Raw genomic sequence first — 18,135 nt, 5'->3', positions numbered from 1 at the left:
CAATTTTTAAAAAAATATATAAATCTTGATAAAAAAAAATTCAAAATACATACGACGAGCTGATTAAAAAATCATGACTGATTGAACGAAATTGATTAGAGCTTGCGTGCAGGTGATGCACCTGTCTCTCCCTGTCTATGGACAACAATAAAAAAAAAAAAAAAAAAATGAACACGAGTGTCTATATGACAACAGTGTAGTTGAAAAATCATTGGCCACTACTTTTGCAATAGCATGGCATGCTTTTGTTTATGACCAGACTAGTACAGTAATCCGACTGTTACACCTGAACAGTGCAAGCTCACACCTGATTTAAAATTTTCTTTGGCTTTATTTCAACATGGTAAGTAAAAAAAAATATATTATCAAGCTTAAAAATATTTTTTTTTAAATCTATTTTTAAGTATTTACTAAATTTATCATTTATTTAATTTTAATAAATTTATTTAACTCATTATTTTTATTTTAAAAAAATTAATTTTTTGCTTTTTAATAATCGAAATAATATAAATTTTTTATTTCGACATTTGCGTGGTTGTAATAAATTACTACAATCACATTGAAAATAATAAATATCATAAAATGATAAAAAATCGATTTATAAAATTAATTGTCGAGTTCGAAAAATATATTTATATTTAAAAAATAACATTTTGATTATTCATTTAAATAAAAAATTTAAAAGATAATTAATATTTACAACTCAAAGAAAATTGCTTGAATCATTGAAAATAATTAATCAAAAAAAAATATTATCATCTAGGATTTAAAAGAAATAAAAAAAAAGGATGTCACGTCGATGTCAATACAAGTACGATCTAGCTACCATAGTAACAAGCCTTTCAAAATCGATTGTCCACTTTTTTATAAGTTCATTTAAACACACACATTGTTAAAAATAAATAAATAAAATTTAACTCAGTATATGGAAAAGTTGCCTAGTGTAAAGAATAAATACATCAATTTATTTCACATAGATTATTCAATTATTGAATGAAAATAATAATGCTAGGTCAAGGTTTTGAGCTATGAAATCTATTTTCAGATATCCTAGACATGTCAACACCAGTTGGTGACAAACTGTCACAATTGTCGTTACTCATTTTAAAAAATATTAATCACTGATTGTTTGTTAATTATTATTTAGTTCATTCAATGTCTTTTTCAAATAATAAAATGTCAAAAAAGGTGATTAATTAATTAGCGCATCTATTGAATCAATGAGTAATTTAATTTTTATAATTTAAAAATAGCGAGAGTGTATATCAATACACATTGGACAAGCAGGTGTTCAAATGGGTAATGCCTGTTGGGAACTTTATTGTCTTGAGCATGGTATATCAAATGATGGAACACCAATTGACACTGAATCTGATGGTAAAACTGATGATTCATTTAATACATTTTTTGCTGAAAGTGATACAGGAAAACATGTACCACGTGCTGTATATGTAGATCTTGAACCTACTGTAATAGGTTTGTTATTAAAATTATTATTTTTAAAAAAAAGATATTAATTATATTTTTATGATGACAATAGATGAAATCAGAACAGGAACATATCGTGGATTATTTCATCCAGAACAATTGATAACTGGTAAAGAAGATGCAGCAAATAATTATGCACGTGGTCATTATACAATTGGAAAAGATATTGTTGATATTACAATGGATAGAATTCGTAAAACAACAGAAGTATGCAAAGGCCTTCAGGGTTTTTTGATATTTCATTCATTTGGAGGTGGTACTGGATCAGGATTTTCAAGTCTTTTAATGGAACAACTCACTGCTGAGTATCCTAAAAAAAGTAAACTTACTTTTAGTATTTATCCAGCACCACAGGTAAAAGTACTACATTGTCGTATTTGTTTTTTTTTTATTTTTTCAATTGATGATTGTTAGGTATCTACTGCTGTTGTTGAACCATACAATGCTATTCTTCATACACATCCTACTCTTGAACATTGTGATGTTGCATTCATCGTTGATAATGAAGTAAATTAAAAATTCATTTATTCATTATTTATTTGTCTTCTGTAATCTTTAATTTATTTTCAGGCAATTTATGATATATGTAGACGACATTTGAGTATTGATAGACCATCATATAAAAATTTAAATCGACTTATTGGTCAAATTGTTTCTTCAATAACAGCAAGTCTTCGTTTTGATGGAGCATTAAATGTTGATTTAAATGAATTTCAAACAAATTTAGTACCATATCCCAGGATACATTTTCCCTTGGTAAATAATTTAAATAAATTCTTAAATCAATTAATAATATTTTTCTATTTTATCCTAAAGGTTACTTATGCACCAGTATTATCATCTGACAAATCTGGATATGAAAAATCATCATGTATGGATATAACAGCTGCATGTTTTGAGCCAAATCATCAAATGGTTAATTGTGATCCAAGAAAAGGTAAATACATGGCAGTATGTATGCTTTACAGAGGTGATGTTGTTCCTAAAGATGTTAATGCAGCAATTTCCATGATTAAAAAACAAAAACATATTCAATTTGTTGAATGGAGTCCAACTGGTTTTAAGGTATTAAATGTATGTTTTAATTTACAAATAAACATTGTAAATTTAATCTATATATTTCGTTTTTTTATTTATTTTAGGTAGGTATAAATTATCAACCACCAACAGTAGTTCCAGGTGGTGATTTAGCAAAAACTGACAGAGCAGTTTGTTGCTTGAGTAATACAACAGCAATTGTCGAAGCCTGGGGAAGACTTGATCATAAATTTGATCTTATGTATTCAAAAAGAGCATTTGTTCATTGGTAATTTATTGAAACGATACATTTAAATAATAAAAATATTTTTAATTGTTGTTTTTTTTTTTTGTTTAAAAAGGTTCGTTGGTGAAGGAATGGAAGAGGGAGAATTTGCTGAAGCAAGAGAGGATCTTGCTGCATTAGAACTTGATTATCGTGAGGTCCAAGAAGACGCTGTTAATACAGACGAAGATGAACAGTAAATTTTTCATAAATTAATATGCTCAAATGACAAAGTAAACTTCAATAAAATTGATAAATTATTTTAAATATTATTTATCATTTTCTACACTTTAAAATAATTATTCTATAAACTTATAGCAACGTGAAATTGAATTTTAAAATTATCACAATTTTAATTTGTGATTTTAAATAATATAATTAATATTAATTAATTAAAATTTTTATTTGTAAATAATTAATTAATTATGTGAAAATTAAATTTATTTAAAAACAGATAACTGTGATTTATGTATATGTACAGTATTTTATTTGATAGTGTTTAAAGCCACCAATATAATCAACCCCTTGAAATATTGATCCTCAGTGGGATGAGATAATATTTAGTTGCTACAGCACATGCTCCAACTTTATATCTCTCAGCTGGTTAACAAGCATCCAATACCACACGGTTGGTTCTTATTTTTTACCGTTATAATGTTCATCGCCATGCCGCCTGATTGTTATTTAATAAAAATGTTTATCAACCGTTAAATAATTTTACATTGCTATTATGTGAAATGTAGTTTTAATAGCTATATTGCCTTAAGGGCAGTATATTTATTTTGCTAAACTGTCGTAATAAAGGTGAGTTAAATTTTTTATTAAAAAAAAAAAATTATTTATTTTTATTTTTATGATTTAATTTCATTGATTTTCATTAATTAATTAGAATATTTTATATAAATTTAATTACATTATAAAAAAAAGCTATTTATTTATTGTTTTATTTTATATAAAAATTAATTTATAAAATTGAAAAAAAATATACAAAGCCTCCGCCCAGTGGGGAAAAAAATCTGCGCGAAAACTTTCAAGACATGTATCTTGAGACATCTAATGCTCATCCACTTGACACTGTACTGTCATTCTAATATTCATTAGAAAATATAAAAATTTTTTATTGGTTAATTTTGATAATAAATTTTCATTATTTTTTTGTTTTTAATTTATTATTGTCAAACATATCATTGTCTCTATCTAAAAAGAAAAAAGAAAAAAAAAAACTTCACACACCACGTGACAGACAAACTGTCAACATGAGGATAATGAAAATTAATCAAATGAAAAATATAATTATAATATAAATGTGTTAAATAAAATTTGAAAAATTATGTTGAATAATTTTTACAGCTTATGTTTTTGCAATAAAAACGGTGAAATTAATATTGCTGCGACGTGAGTATATATTACATCATAAAAAAAAATCATTGATGATAAAAAAAAATGCTTGATATTAAAAAAAAAAATTATAAATGTATAAATATATTTATATTGGCTTGTGTGTTATCTTATTTTGTTACATGTTTATATGTAATATAATTAGCTTATATTTAGATTATATATTTTGCTGTTAATAAAATGCAAAAAAATAAAAAATTGATAATAGCTTTTAGAAGAGACAAAAAAAATTCATAGAAATTTCGATAGAAAAATTTTCCATAATTGCATGACTATGACAAAGTTATAAAACTATCAAAGCCAAAACAAATTTTTATAATATTATATAAGATAAAAATTATCTGTTCAATTGATATAACTTTTTATCCATTTCGAAATTAAAAAAAAATATATGTAAACCTATTTTGATATTTAAAAAATGTTTAATTAATTTTATATTTTTTTTTCTACCTGTCTGTATGTTTATCTATTTACATGTATTGATATAAAAAATAAAAAATTAGAACAAAAAGTAATGATGTATATTATTTTTAGAAATAAATTTTAAAAAAAAACATAAATAAATGTAACAGTTAAATGCTTGAAAAACCTGACAAAATTGACATAGCATTTTCTGATAATTAAAAAAAAAATAAATAAATATACGTAGATTAATTGAAAAGATTTTAAAAAATAAATTAATAATTTTTATATTTTCAGGCCTCATCATTGCGAATATAATTCCAATAATGATGCTCGGGCGAAAGCAGAGCCTCAAGGGGGAGCCTGTTCTGGCTGATTATGGACCAGAAGAGTGCCTGAATGAGAGTGCTGATATCGAATGGGTTAACAAAGTAAAGCAAAAAAAAAATTATCAAATCAATACTAAAATTATATTTAAAAAAAAAATATAAATAAATATTAATTTTTAATATTTTAGTTTTGGGTAAGACGATTGATGAGATTTTGTGCATTGGTATCACTTGCTTCAGTTTGTTTAAATACTCCAAAGACATTTGAAAAAATACCAGAACTTGAATATGTTACATTTACTTGTGATCTTATTGTCACATTTCTATTTACTGCTGAGATGATTGCTAAAATGCACATTCGAGGAATCATCAAGGTAATATTATAAAAAAATATATTATTTTTTAAAATAATATTATTACTTTCAGAGAGACAAGTCATATCTAAAAGATCATTGGTGTCAATTTGATGCAACAATGGTACTTGTATTATGGCTATCAGTTGTACTTCAAATGTTTGAAATGCTTGGAATTGTTTTAAAATACAGTGCAGTATCTGTTATCAGATCACCAAGACCTCTTATCATGATACGTTTTCTTCGTGTATTTCTCAAATTTTCAATGCCAAAAGCCAGAATTAATCAAATTTTCAAGTAAAAAAAAATTACCATAATTTATAAATTAATAAAATATAATTAATATCTAATTATTTTTCATTTTTCAGACGTTCTGGTCAACAAATTTACAATGTAACTTTATTCTTTTTATTCTTCATGTCACTTTATGGTCTTTTGGGTGTACAATTTTTTGGAGAATTATCAAATCATTGTGTTTTAAATACAACAGATCCAAATCACATTACAATAAATAGTCTTGCAATACCCGATACATTTTGTTCAACTGATCCAGAATCAGGTTATCAATGTCCCGAGGGAATGAAATGTTTAAAATTAGAATTATCAAAATACATAATGGGTTTCAATGGATTTGATGAATTTGGTTTGTTAAAAACTTTATGTTTTTTATTTAAAAAAAAAAAAAAAGACTCAAATAATTTACTAAAATTTGGTTTAATTTTTGTTTTAGCAACAAGTATTTTTACAGTTTATCAAGCAGCATCACAAGAAGGCTGGGTATTTATTATGTACAGAGCAATTGATAGTTTACCAGCATGGCGAGCTGTACTTTATTTCAGTACAATGATATTTTTTCTTGCTTGGCTTGTTAAAAATGTATTTATTGCTGTTATAACTGAAACATTTAATGAAATACGAGTACAATTTCAACAAATGTGGGGTATCAGAGGAACAATAACCAACAGACCAGCTTCACAGGTATTCAAATAAAACAATGAAATTATATCTTGAAATAAATTATACAATTATGACAAATTTTAAATAAAACTTTAAGATACTTTGTGGTGATGAAAATGGATGGAAACTTATAACAATGGAAGAAAATAAACATGGTGGTCTTGCATCACCACTTTGTCAAGCAATTTTACGTTCACCACATTTTCGTATGATTGTTATGTGTGCAATACTTGCTAATGGTTTAACAACAGCAACAATGAATTTTAAACATGATGAAAAACCACGTCATACATATTATGATAATTATTATTATGCTGAAATTGCATTTACAATATTTCTTGATTTAGAAACAATGTTTAAAATTTGGTGTCTTGGATTTAAAAATTATTATAAACATTCTGTTCATAAATTTGAGCTTCTACTTGCAATTGGTACAACAATACATATTTTTCCATTTTTTTATTTATCTGGATTTACGTATTTTCAAGTAAGTGCAACATTTGTTTTTATTTTTTAAATTATTTATGTTTTTTTGAATAAAATATTTTTTTTTTTTTCTTTTAGGTTTTAAGAGTTGTTAGACTTATCAAAGCATCACCAATGTTGGAAGATTTTGTTTATAAAATATTTGGACCAGGAAAAAAACTTGGAAGTCTTATTATATTTACAATGTGTTTACTTGTTATATCTTCAAGTATATCAATGCAGTTATTTTGTTTTTTATGTGACTTTACAAAATTTGAAACATTTCCAGAAGCTTTTATGTCTATGTTTCAAATATTAACACAAGAAGCATGGGTTGAAGTTATGGATGAAACAATGGTGAGAACACACGAAACAATATCACCTTTTGTTGCTGTTTATTTTATTCTTTATCATCTTTTTGTAACTTTGGTAAGTTTAAATTTAAACAAACAAAAATATATATAAATAATAAAATAAATAATTATTTTTTTGTTTTTCATGTGTTTAGATTGTGTTGAGTCTTTTCGTTGCTGTTATTCTTGATAATTTAGAACTTGATGAAGATATTAAAAAATTAAAACAATTAAAATTTCGTGAACAAAGTGCAGAAATAAAAGAAACACTACCATTTCGTTTACGTATATTTGAAAAATTTCCAGATAGTCCACAAATGACATGTTTACATAAAGTACCATCAGATTTTAATCTTCCAAAAGTACGTGAAAGTTTTATGAGACAATTTGTATTTGAAGTTGAAGATGAAGATAATGAAATGGCTAAAAAAATTAATGAAACATTTGATTCAAAAATGGTATATCATAAACAACGACCAGTTAAAATTTTAAATAATCCACCAAAATCAAGAAATATTGCAACATGTTTAAAAAAAGCTGCTATTATTTACATAATAAAGTATGTAAAAAAATTAGATATTTATTATTAAAATATATTAATGTAATAATATTTTTCAGTGATTCTAATAATCAAAGATTATTACTTGGTGACTCAGCAATGATACCAGTACCAGGAAAAGGTCTTTTAAAACCTCAAGGAACAATTAGCAGTGCCAAACAATTGAGAATTGATCAAAAAAAGTAAAAAAAAAAATCAATTTTTCAAATAAATATAATTGTAGAATAGATTTCTTGTGAAATATCAATTTATTAATAATTTTTAGATCAATTCGACGTAGTGTTAGAAGTGGCTCGATAAAATTAAAACAAACATATGAACATTTAATTGAAAATGGTGATATTGGAGCAATAAATCGAGTTACTTCATCAAGAAGTAGACCACATGATTTGGATATTAAATTACTTCAAGCAAAGAGACAACAAGCTGAGATGAGAAGGTAAATTAACACAACAAAAAACAAATAAATAAATAAAAAATCACCCAGTAATTAATTACCCGATGATTATTATTTAATATAGAAATCAAAGAGAAGATGATCTTCGTGAAAATCATCCATTTTTTGATACACCATTATTTGCTGTTCCACGTGAAAGTAAATTTCGTAAAATTTGTCAGTTACTTGTTTATGCAAGATACGATGCAAGATTAAAAGATCCATTAACTGGTAAAGAACGTAAAGTTCAATACAAAAGTCTTCAGTAAGTTTCATTTTTTTTTTTTTTACTTTTTAAATACATAAATAAAATATTATTAATAATAGCTATTGTTTTTTTTTTTTTTAAAGCAATTTTTTAGGTCTTGTTACGTATCTTGATTGGGTAATGATATTGGCAACAACAATGTCATGTATATCAATGATGTTTGAAACACCACAATACAGAGTTATGGAAATATCTGTATTACAAGTTGCTGAATATGGTTTTGTTGTATTTATGAGTCTTGAATTAGCATTAAAAATACTTGCTGATGGTTTATTTTTTACACCAAAAGCATATATTAAAGATGTTGCATCAGTACTTGATGTATTTATTTATATTGTTAGTCTTGTATTTCTTTGTTGGATGCCAAAAAGTGTACCACCAAATTCTGGAGCACAATTATTAATGATATTACGTTGTGTTAGACCATTACGTATATTTACACTAGTGCCTCATATGAAAAAAGTTGTATATGAATTATGTCGAGGTTTTAAAGAAATATTATTAGTATCAACATTACTTATATTATTAATGTTTGTATTTGCAAGTTATGGTGTACAATTATATGGTGGTAGATTAGCACGTTGTAATGATCCAACAATACTTAAAAGAGAAGATTGTGTTGGTGTATTTATGAGACGTGTATTTGTAACTAAAATGAAATTAAAACCTGGTAATAATGAAAGTTATCCATCAATGCTTGTACCACGTGTTTGGTAAATATAAATAATTTCTTTGTTTTTTTATTGTATTGTATATTTTAAATAATTAAAAATATATATTATTCAAGGGCTAATCCAAGAAGATTTAATTTTGATAATATTGGTGATGCAATGATGGCATTATTTGAAGTTTTATCATTCAAAGGATGGCTTGATGTTAGAGATGTTCTTATCAAAGCACTTGGACCAGTAAGTATTTAATTTGCAACATCACAACAACAAAAAAAATATATAATAATTTTATCTTTCATTAATCAATAGGTTCATGCAATTTACATTCATATTTATATATTTCTTGGTTGTATGATTGGACTAACACTATTTGTTGGTGTTGTTATTGCAAATTATTCAGAAAATAAAGGAACAGCATTGTTGACTGTTGATCAAAGACGTTGGTGTGATTTAAAAAAAAGATTAAAAATTGCACAACCACTTCATTTACCACCAAGACCAGATGGTAAAAAATTTCGTGCATTTACTTATGATATAACACAAAATATATCTTTTAAAAGATTTATTGCTGTTATGGTTTTAATTAACAGTTGTCTTCTTTGTGTTGCAGTACGTAATTACTACATATTATTATTTAAAAAAATATTTATAATTTAATTAATTTGTATTTTTATTTTAGTGGAGAATTGAAGAATCACATACTGAAGCACTTGCAACAATATCAACAATACTTGTACTTGTATTTGTTGTTGAAGTTATTATGAAAAATATTGCATTTACACCACGTGGTTATTGGCAATCACGTAGAAATCGTTATGATCTTCTTGTGACTGTTGTTGGTGTAATATGGATTGTTATTCATTGCACAATTAAAAGTGATTTATCATATGTTATTGGTTTTGTTGTTGTTATATTGAGATTTTTTACAATAACTGGAAAACATACAACATTAAAAATGCTTATGTTAACTGTTGGTGTATCTGTTTGTAAAAGTTTTTTTATAATATTTGGTATGTTTTTACTTGTATTTTTTTATGCACTTGCTGGTACAATATTATTTGGTACAGTTAAATATGGTGAAGGTATTGGTAGACATGCTAATTTTGAATCACCAGTAACTGGTGTTGCAATGTTATTTAGAATTGTTACTGGTGAAGATTGGAATAAAATAATGCATGATTGTATGATACAACCACCTTATTGTACAGCAGCATCAAATTATTGGGAAACTGATTGTGGAAATTTTCATGCTTCGTTATTCTACTTTTGTACATTTTACGTTATCATAACGTATATTGTTTTGAATCTTTTAGTTGGTAAGTTTTTTTTGTTTAAAGTATTATATTATAATAATTAGTATAATTAATTTTAATATAATATATTACAGCTATTATCATGGAGAATTTTTCTTTATTTTATTCAAATGAAGAAGATGCATTGCTGTCTTATGCTGATATTAGAAATTTTCAAAATACATGGAATGTTGTGGATATTCATCAGCGTGGTGTCATACCAGTTAGACGGGTAAATTATCCCTTTTTTATTATTAAAAATTAATTAATTTTTTAAGCTAAAATTAGATTGGGACAACAGTAATGATATGACAGTGTATTTTAGGTAAAATTTATTCTACGATTATTGAAAGGTAGATTGGAAACTGATCCACAAAAAGATAGATTATTATTCAAGTACATGTGTTACGAATTGGAAAGGCTGCACAATGGTGAAGATGTTACATTTCACGATGTCATCAAGTGAGTTATTTGTTTCTAAATTGTATTTTTTTTCTATAAAGACATTTAATTTAATTTTTCTTTGAGCAGCATGCTATCATATCGTTCAGTAGATATTAGAAAAGCATTACAACTTGAAGAATTATTAGCCCGTGAAGAATTTGAATATATTATTGAAGAAGAAGTTGCAAAACAAACAATTCGTACATGGTTGGAGGGTTGTTTAAAAAAAATTCGAGCAACTGGCGTAAGTAATATAAAAACTTGAAAGAAAAACAACAAATATAAATAATATTAAAATTAATTTTAGAAACAGCAAAATAGTCTTATTGCGGGATTACGAGCAACAAATGATTTAGCTGCAACAGCAGTTGATCATTTAGAAGAAAAAGCTAAAGAAAATAATACAATTGATAAAGAGGAAGAAAATGAAAATAAAGATACTGATGGTATTAGAAATAGAGTTAAAAAACCACCAGTAATACCAAGATCTGATAGTATTGGAAGTAGTTCTGGTAGAAAATATTTAGCACCAACACTATCAGATCCAGCATCAGTACGTCCTGATAAAGAAAAAATATCAGTATCAAAAAAAAGAAATACAAGACCTGCACGTGAGTATTTATTATTTAAACATAATAATTTGTCTAAAATTTAATTTAATAAATGCTTGAATTATTTCAGCGCTAACCAAGACAAATTTGCCTTATTTAACTGAAGGTACTGAACAAAATAGACAACCAAGAGAAACAATAAACACAAAAATTCCAACTCCAAAAGTATCTAGTGTTATGCTAGAAGTTAAAGATTGGTGGCATGAACAACTTGCCTACAGCAGTGAATCCAGTGAGGATGAATTTTGAATAGCAATTAATAATTTTTTAAAATATGTGAATTAATAATTTTGATAATAATTATACAGCACTGTAATTACAGACTGTTTATAATTAAATCACATGATAAAATAATTATCTGGTAAGGTTCACTGTGAAAAGTGAACCTATATGAAAATTTTTTAAACAAAAAAAAAAAAAACCAGATTATAAATTCTAGACAACAGAATATTTATAATTCCACGACACAATTGTTTAAAAAAATTAAATAACAAACACAAAAATATTTGATAAATTAAAAAAATATCCAGACGCACATAAAGAAAATATTTTATAATTAAAAAAAAAATAAAATAAATGAACAATGACAGTTTTTCTCGGGTGCCTAAATAAATTTTTAGAAAAATTAATTTTTCGTTTTATTTTATAAAAAAAATTTCGATTATATTTAACATTTTTTTTTTAATCAAAATAAATAAATTCAATTTTTCTTTTTTTAAATATTAGAAAAAAAATATTATTTTTAAATACCCACAAGATTTGCCCAATCGTAGAGACTGCTCGATAGAAAAATAAATTTGATGTTTGAAATAAAAAATTTAGAAAATTTATACGTAGATAATTGAGTAGATTTTTTTACGTGTGGTTAATCATCCACAAAAATGATAGGATTATTTTAGTGATGATAAACATTCACTTATAAAAATGAAATAAAAGAAAATGATTAAGGGCAACTGTAGTACAATGAGCGCAGGATACGATTCGACAAGTCTTTTTAGCAATGAAAAACGTTCCGGCTCCTCCGATTAAAATAATTAATAAAATAAAAATTTATGAGTTAAGCCAATTAGACATTATACTGCATGTTACAGTGATTAGATTTTTTACGATATTAAATGCCTATAAAATTTGGGTCTAAATAATAATAGTTAAACTTCTTCTTAAACAAAAAAAATAAATAAAAAACAATTTAAAAAAAAAAATAAAAGAAATAATATATACTAAATTATTTAATGTTGAAAAAGAAAATAATAAATTAATAATATTTAATAAAACTAAAAAGAAAAATTAATAAAAAATTTGATTAAAGAATTAATTAGATTAAAATTAAATTTAAAAAAAAATATATATCAAAATGAATTAGCTTGCCAAAGTAAGCACAAATTAATAATAGAATAAATAAAAAAAAATATATATATATAATTGTTTGTAATTACGTGACGCTAATTACTGGCGTTATAAATTGTTGAAATTGAGTATCATGGTGTTGTTTTAACGTCGTAGATTATTGAAACGTTATTTATTTTAATACCATGTAGCACAATTTGTAGCAAATAATTAATTTGATGAAAAAATGTTGTAAAGTTTAAAAAAAAAAAAAAAGGAAATTTGATACATGAGCCTTCGGGATTTGCTTTGTTTTTAATTTATTAAAATATAAATAGTATATTTTTTATGATAACCAACTAGCAGGATTGATTCCTCAATTGGATGGTGATGCACCAAATCCGTTCATCGTATTTTAAACGATAATTTAATTTACGTAGAGTCAAATGACAATAGAGAAAGCGTGTGATTATAATAAAAATATATATATGAAAAAAAAAATAAATAATATTATTGAGTTTGTAGAAACAAAGATATACGAAAAAAAAAATAAATAAACGAAATAAATTAATAAATAAATGAAGAATACAATTATAAAAAAAAAAAAATTAAAAGAAAAACACTAAATTAATTGTAAGAGTAATTAATTAGTAATCCTGCCTAAATGTTAGCTGAAAACATTCACTAAAATAAACAAATAATTATGAAGTAAATTTTATATATACAATATATGCATATATATATTTACATGGGAAAAAAAAAAAATAAAAATTAAATGAAAAAAAAAAATTGGATAATGTAAACTATCGCATAATGTTTACGTTAACGTGATAAATGTTGATAATTGTTGCCTAGTTAATGTGCCAATGTGTTGTACCATAATAAAATTAATAAATGTTGTTAGAAAATAAAAATAAAATAATTAATATTATTTAAAAAACATTGTAATCTTAATTTTTATTTTTTTCTAATATAAAAAGTATAGTTTAAATTATTACAAACGCATGAATGAAAAAAAAAAAATAAAATAAAATAATGGCAATACTTACATATTACAGAATAATATTACTGATAATAATAATAATAAGTTTGATATTTTTTTGTTTAAATTTAAATAAGAAAAACTTGATCATCAGCAAGCATGAGTTGATTGGCATCAGTCATTTTGTTAATTGCAGCTGTAACTTCACCAGATGTAAATTCAGGTGTATGTTGTTGATTTAAAAATTCTTTAACTTTGTCAAGTGCTAATGATTGTGCACGTTGTTGTTGGAATAATTTATGAAGTGTTGTTTTAAATGTACTAAATCTTGTATCAGTAATTGCTACAATTTCAGTTGAATCATCTTGTTCCATGGTTTCTTCAGCTTCTTCTGTTTCTTCTTGTATTGTTTGTGATCTTGTTGCAACTCTTACAGCATCATCAACATGTGAATCATCATCATCAGCATCACTATTATATTCATAAACATCATTTTCACCATCAGCAGTAATACTTCCTTTTCTTGTTCTTTTTGATTTTCTTGGTTGTTCATCAGCTTCACCAGCATTACTTGTTTCACTATCTTGTCTTCTACGTTTTTTCTTTTCTTTTTCAAGTACACGTTTAAAATATGCAAATTGTACAAGTTCAATAGCTGCTTGTGCATCTTCAACAGTAACTGTTTTTGATAATCTTGCTTTAGCATGTGCTGTTGATAAACGAATAAGTGTTTCAAGTGCACGAGGTGTTATTGGTTGTGTTCTAGCAACATCTGTTTGTACATTATCCTCTGATCTTAAACGTGAATATTCATCAGCAATTGTTCTACTAGCTTCTTCAGTTAATTTTGGTTTCATACATTTTGCAATATGTATATATTTTCTCATAAATTTAATACTCAATATTTGATCACTTTTAAGACGTGATTTACCATGTAATAATGGATCATATTTTTCATATATTGATTTATCATTTTCTTCAATTTCAACAGCATCAGGATTTTTAGTACTTAACATATCAATATTACTATTAACAGATAATGCCTCACCATCTTGTTCATTTGCTGATCTATATCTATGCATTCTAACAACATGATCACTAACAATATTATCTTGTGCTGAATCAACAATATCCAACATAACAAATAATAAATCAAAACGTGATAAAAGTGAATCTTGTAAGCCAATATTTTCCATTGGTGTTTTATATTGATCATATCTACCATATACTGGATTTGCAGCAGCTAATACTGAACATCTTGCATTTAAACTTGCATGTATACCAGCTTTTGCAATAGTAACTCTTCCTTGTTCCATAACTTCATGAATAGCTGTTCTATCAATATCAGACATTTTATCAAATTCATCAATACAAATAACACCACGATCAGCTAATACCATAGCACCAGCTTCTAATCTTCTTTCACCAGTTTCTTGATCAACCGTAACAGCTGCTGTTAAACCAACACCAGATGAACCACGTCCAGTTGTTGGTATTGCTCTTGGTGCAGTACATAATACATAACGTAATAATTGTGATTTTGCAACTGATGGATCACCAATTAATAATATATTAATATCACCTCTTAATCTTGTACCATTTGGTAATATTTTTTCAATTCCACCAAGTAATAAACAAAGTATTGCTTTTTTAATATATTCATGACCAAATATTGATGGTGCTAATGATTGTGCAAGTAATTCAAATATATTTTTACGTGAATTATGTTTAGCTAATTTTTTACACATTGCAACATCATCATGTGATATATTTAATGTTGCTTCTTTACTTAATTGTGTTATATTATTTGCAATAATAATTGTTCTAAATGTACCATTTGTATAACCATTATGTTTACCAGGTAAACATCTAAAATTACCAACAATTTGTACTCTATCACCTGGTTTACAAAGATCAACTAAATCATTATCACATATTATATCAACACTACGTGGTAATTGACCAGCTGGTGCTTTTTCTGGCATTTCTTGAATTGTCAAAGTTTGATGATCTTTAAATGATGATAAACCAAATTCAGTTTCCAATGGATTACCATCAGCATCTGTTGTTGGATATACAGCTGATCCTGGAAATGCATCAAATGATGTCATATCGGTATATGCTCTTTCCATAACTGTTTTTGTTGCAGGACAATAGTGAACACTTCTTACAATTTTTGGACGTATCAATGAACCTGTATATAAAATAATTATATTAATAAAAAAGAAACAGTGATAGTTAAAATAATTAACTTACATCTTGTTACAATTCCTTCAACACAAACAAGATTTCCCAAAAATCTTGATGTCAGTGTTCTTGGTGTTGTGTGTTTTGTACCAAAACTACCCTCAAATCCAATGAAAAATTCAGCATTATCTTTTGTATAATCTGGATCAACTGTTGATACAAATTGTTTCAAGGCATTTTGAAATGCCATTTGTTCTTCAAAAGAATTGTTTAATAAACTAAAAGAAAAAAAATATACATAATAAATTAATTAGCTGTAATTATTATTCAAAAAATTAAATTAATTGAAAAAATAATAGTAGATTAGTGGTATACTTTTTGAATCAACTTCTTTTTTTATATTTTTCAGGATAATTATTTTTTAAGTTGACACTTATTTTTATTCAAAAAAAAAACCTATATTGGATAGAAAATAAATATTTTGTTGATAACAACAAACAAATTTACCATACAGTGAACAAATTATCACTGTTAAAAGATCAAACAATTGAAAATAATGACAGGTCAGCATACAAGTGTTTATGTATGTCAATAACATGGCTTCTATGAGGGTTTAAGCAAAAGAATCAATTTTTCTACTTGAAAACAATGTGGTTATTAATTTGATAATCATATTATTAATTATTATTAAATAATAATCTTTTACCCATTAGCTATCAACATTCAAGATACGTTAGAGCTACCTGTTGCTCCAATTCAATTAAAAAAAAAACTTAATAAACTTACTTGGCAGCTCTGACTGGATTTTTACGTCGAAGATCATTGATGTTAACATGAAGACGATATTTTTCTTCTTCAATCATATTTTTAACCAGGTTCAAGTATACCCCTTGATCTTCCTGTAGATGATTCAAAACACACATTATAAAAATTTTATAGGTTATAAAAAAAATAAACAACAATAATGAAATGAATTAAGTGATAAACTTACCACATCGTCTAGGAAATCGAGATATTCTCGTTCCATATCCTTAATTCGTTGTTCAATATCCATTTTTATTTATTTTTTATTAACAATATATCAATAACAATTGTATTTTTAGACAGAGCGTCTACACTGCACTTGACACTTTTTTAGCTCTACAATCTAGTATTGCGCGCCAAATTTACCGGTACAAACAACGAGTGCGCGCGCCACTCAGGAGCATCACCACCACCAAAAATACACCAAAATGGCTGACCATTTTTTGAAAATTTCCAACATTTACGAAATAGTTCGACTAACGTCATAAAAGTTTTATAATAAAATAAAATAAAATATTAACATACTTAAAAAATAATAATAAATAAATGAAATCTTCAAAAGACACATTATAAAACTTTATGAAAAGAAAAATATATGATGTTGCGCTTAAAGCAGCAAATATAAATGGGTTTAATAATAAATTAATTGATTTTTTTATATGCACGTCATCAAATTATCACATAATACATAAATCAAAGTGAAAAAAAAAGCAGAATGACCTAAATAATAAATTACAGAGTATCATGGAGTTTTAAACAAGATCATAAATGCAATTATATTTTAAAACAATTATTAATTGAATAAAATCCTACCTTGTAAGCGGATGTTCATCTTTCCATGCTGGTCATCAAATTGCTCAGGATACTGCAATCCATGAAGACTAGAGGATGTTGCACTCATGTGATGATGGAGATGATGAATCAATCTGATCATCAACAGGTTCAATGGTTACACACACGTACACAAAACAATAATCACCACACTTTTTTAGCAAAACTATTTTAAAAACACTTTTCACTCCACCACTTGTAAGTGTAACCGAAAAAGAACAACACATATTAACTTGTATAGTTTATAAAGTACCTAATATCTCTTATAGATATTCACTTGATAATAAACTATTTGACTTGATTATTTAAAAACTATAATAAATTGTTATATTATATTTTTAAATATAGTTTATATTATTATTATTATTTGAAAGTGGTTTATCAATTTCAAAAGAAGGTCTCGAGTTGTTGGCTAGTTGAATTGATAATATACACATCGTTGTTATAAAGGCAAGCTCTTTGATGGAGCGAGCTCTTTAGCAGAGGCAGAATATTCTTGACACTCTTAACTCTCAAGACCAACATGTTATGATTTATCAGCAACACCAGTAGTTTACCAATGACAATTTCAATAAAAATTGGTAAATGTTTAACAATATAACAACAACAAGTGGTACATTAGGTAGATCATACGAATCAATAACACCAGCACCACCAGTTATTGATTGTTCCAGTA

General features: G+C 25.7%; 4 protein-coding genes across 5 annotated transcripts in view; 2 read left to right on the top strand and 2 right to left on the bottom strand.

Annotated features, from left to right (window-relative positions):
• LOC122854442 overlaps positions 1–17,742 on the bottom strand; it is a 45,199-nt gene extending 27,457 nt beyond the window's left edge. The window contains exon 1 of the mRNA XM_044155093.1: positions 17,442–17,742. The gene's annotated coding sequence lies outside the window, so the exon portion shown is untranslated. The remainder of the gene's footprint in view (positions 1–17,441) is intronic.
• On the top strand, positions 238–3,246 carry LOC122854444 (tubulin alpha-3 chain-like). Its single transcript, XM_044155096.1, has 8 exons — positions 238–343; positions 1,254–1,476; positions 1,541–1,842; positions 1,903–1,995; positions 2,059–2,244; positions 2,305–2,553; positions 2,631–2,794; positions 2,868–3,246. Exons 1-8 carry the CDS (start codon positions 341–343, stop codon positions 2,989–2,991), a joined length of 1,344 nt encoding a protein of 447 aa, XP_044011031.1. The 5' UTR covers positions 238–340; the 3' UTR covers positions 2,992–3,246.
• LOC122854439 (sodium leak channel non-selective protein) lies at positions 3,404–13,282 on the top strand. 2 transcript variants are annotated; one of them, XM_044155075.1, is made up of 22 exons: positions 3,404–3,595; positions 4,142–4,186; positions 4,889–5,022; positions 5,109–5,294; positions 5,347–5,570; positions 5,642–5,916; positions 6,004–6,251; positions 6,328–6,717; positions 6,795–7,124; positions 7,204–7,607; positions 7,667–7,789; positions 7,873–8,046; positions 8,129–8,308; positions 8,395–9,024; positions 9,099–9,219; positions 9,292–9,591; positions 9,662–10,298; positions 10,370–10,506; positions 10,600–10,736; positions 10,806–10,962; positions 11,026–11,329; positions 11,400–13,282. In XM_044155075.1, the coding sequence occupies exons 3-22, from the start codon at positions 4,918–4,920 to the stop codon at positions 11,576–11,578; spliced, it is 5,241 nt and encodes a 1,746-aa protein (XP_044011010.1). In that variant the 5' UTR covers positions 3,404–3,595; positions 4,142–4,186; positions 4,889–4,917; the 3' UTR covers positions 11,579–13,282. The 2 variants fall into 2 exon arrangements, with proteins under 2 accessions (XP_044011010.1, XP_044011011.1); XM_044155076.1 differs by lacking the exon at positions 4,142–4,186.
• LOC122854441 (DNA replication licensing factor Mcm3) lies at positions 12,349–16,984 on the bottom strand. The gene is made up of 4 exons (XM_044155088.1): positions 16,816–16,984; positions 16,611–16,723; positions 15,894–16,102; positions 12,349–15,831 (listed from the first exon to the last, which is right to left on the bottom strand). Exons 1-4 carry the CDS (start codon positions 16,876–16,878, stop codon positions 13,766–13,768), a joined length of 2,451 nt encoding a protein of 816 aa, XP_044011023.1. The 5' UTR covers positions 16,879–16,984; the 3' UTR covers positions 12,349–13,765.
• Positions 17,743–18,135: the final 393 nt, after the last annotated feature.

Source organism: Aphidius gifuensis, linkage group LG4 (genome assembly GCF_014905175.1).
Source record: "Aphidius gifuensis isolate YNYX2018 linkage group LG4, ASM1490517v1, whole genome shotgun sequence".
Taxonomy (NCBI): domain Eukaryota; kingdom Metazoa; phylum Arthropoda; class Insecta; order Hymenoptera; family Braconidae; genus Aphidius; species Aphidius gifuensis.
Note: the sequence above shows the minus strand (reverse complement) of the source record. Positions and strands in the feature narration are given on the sequence as shown.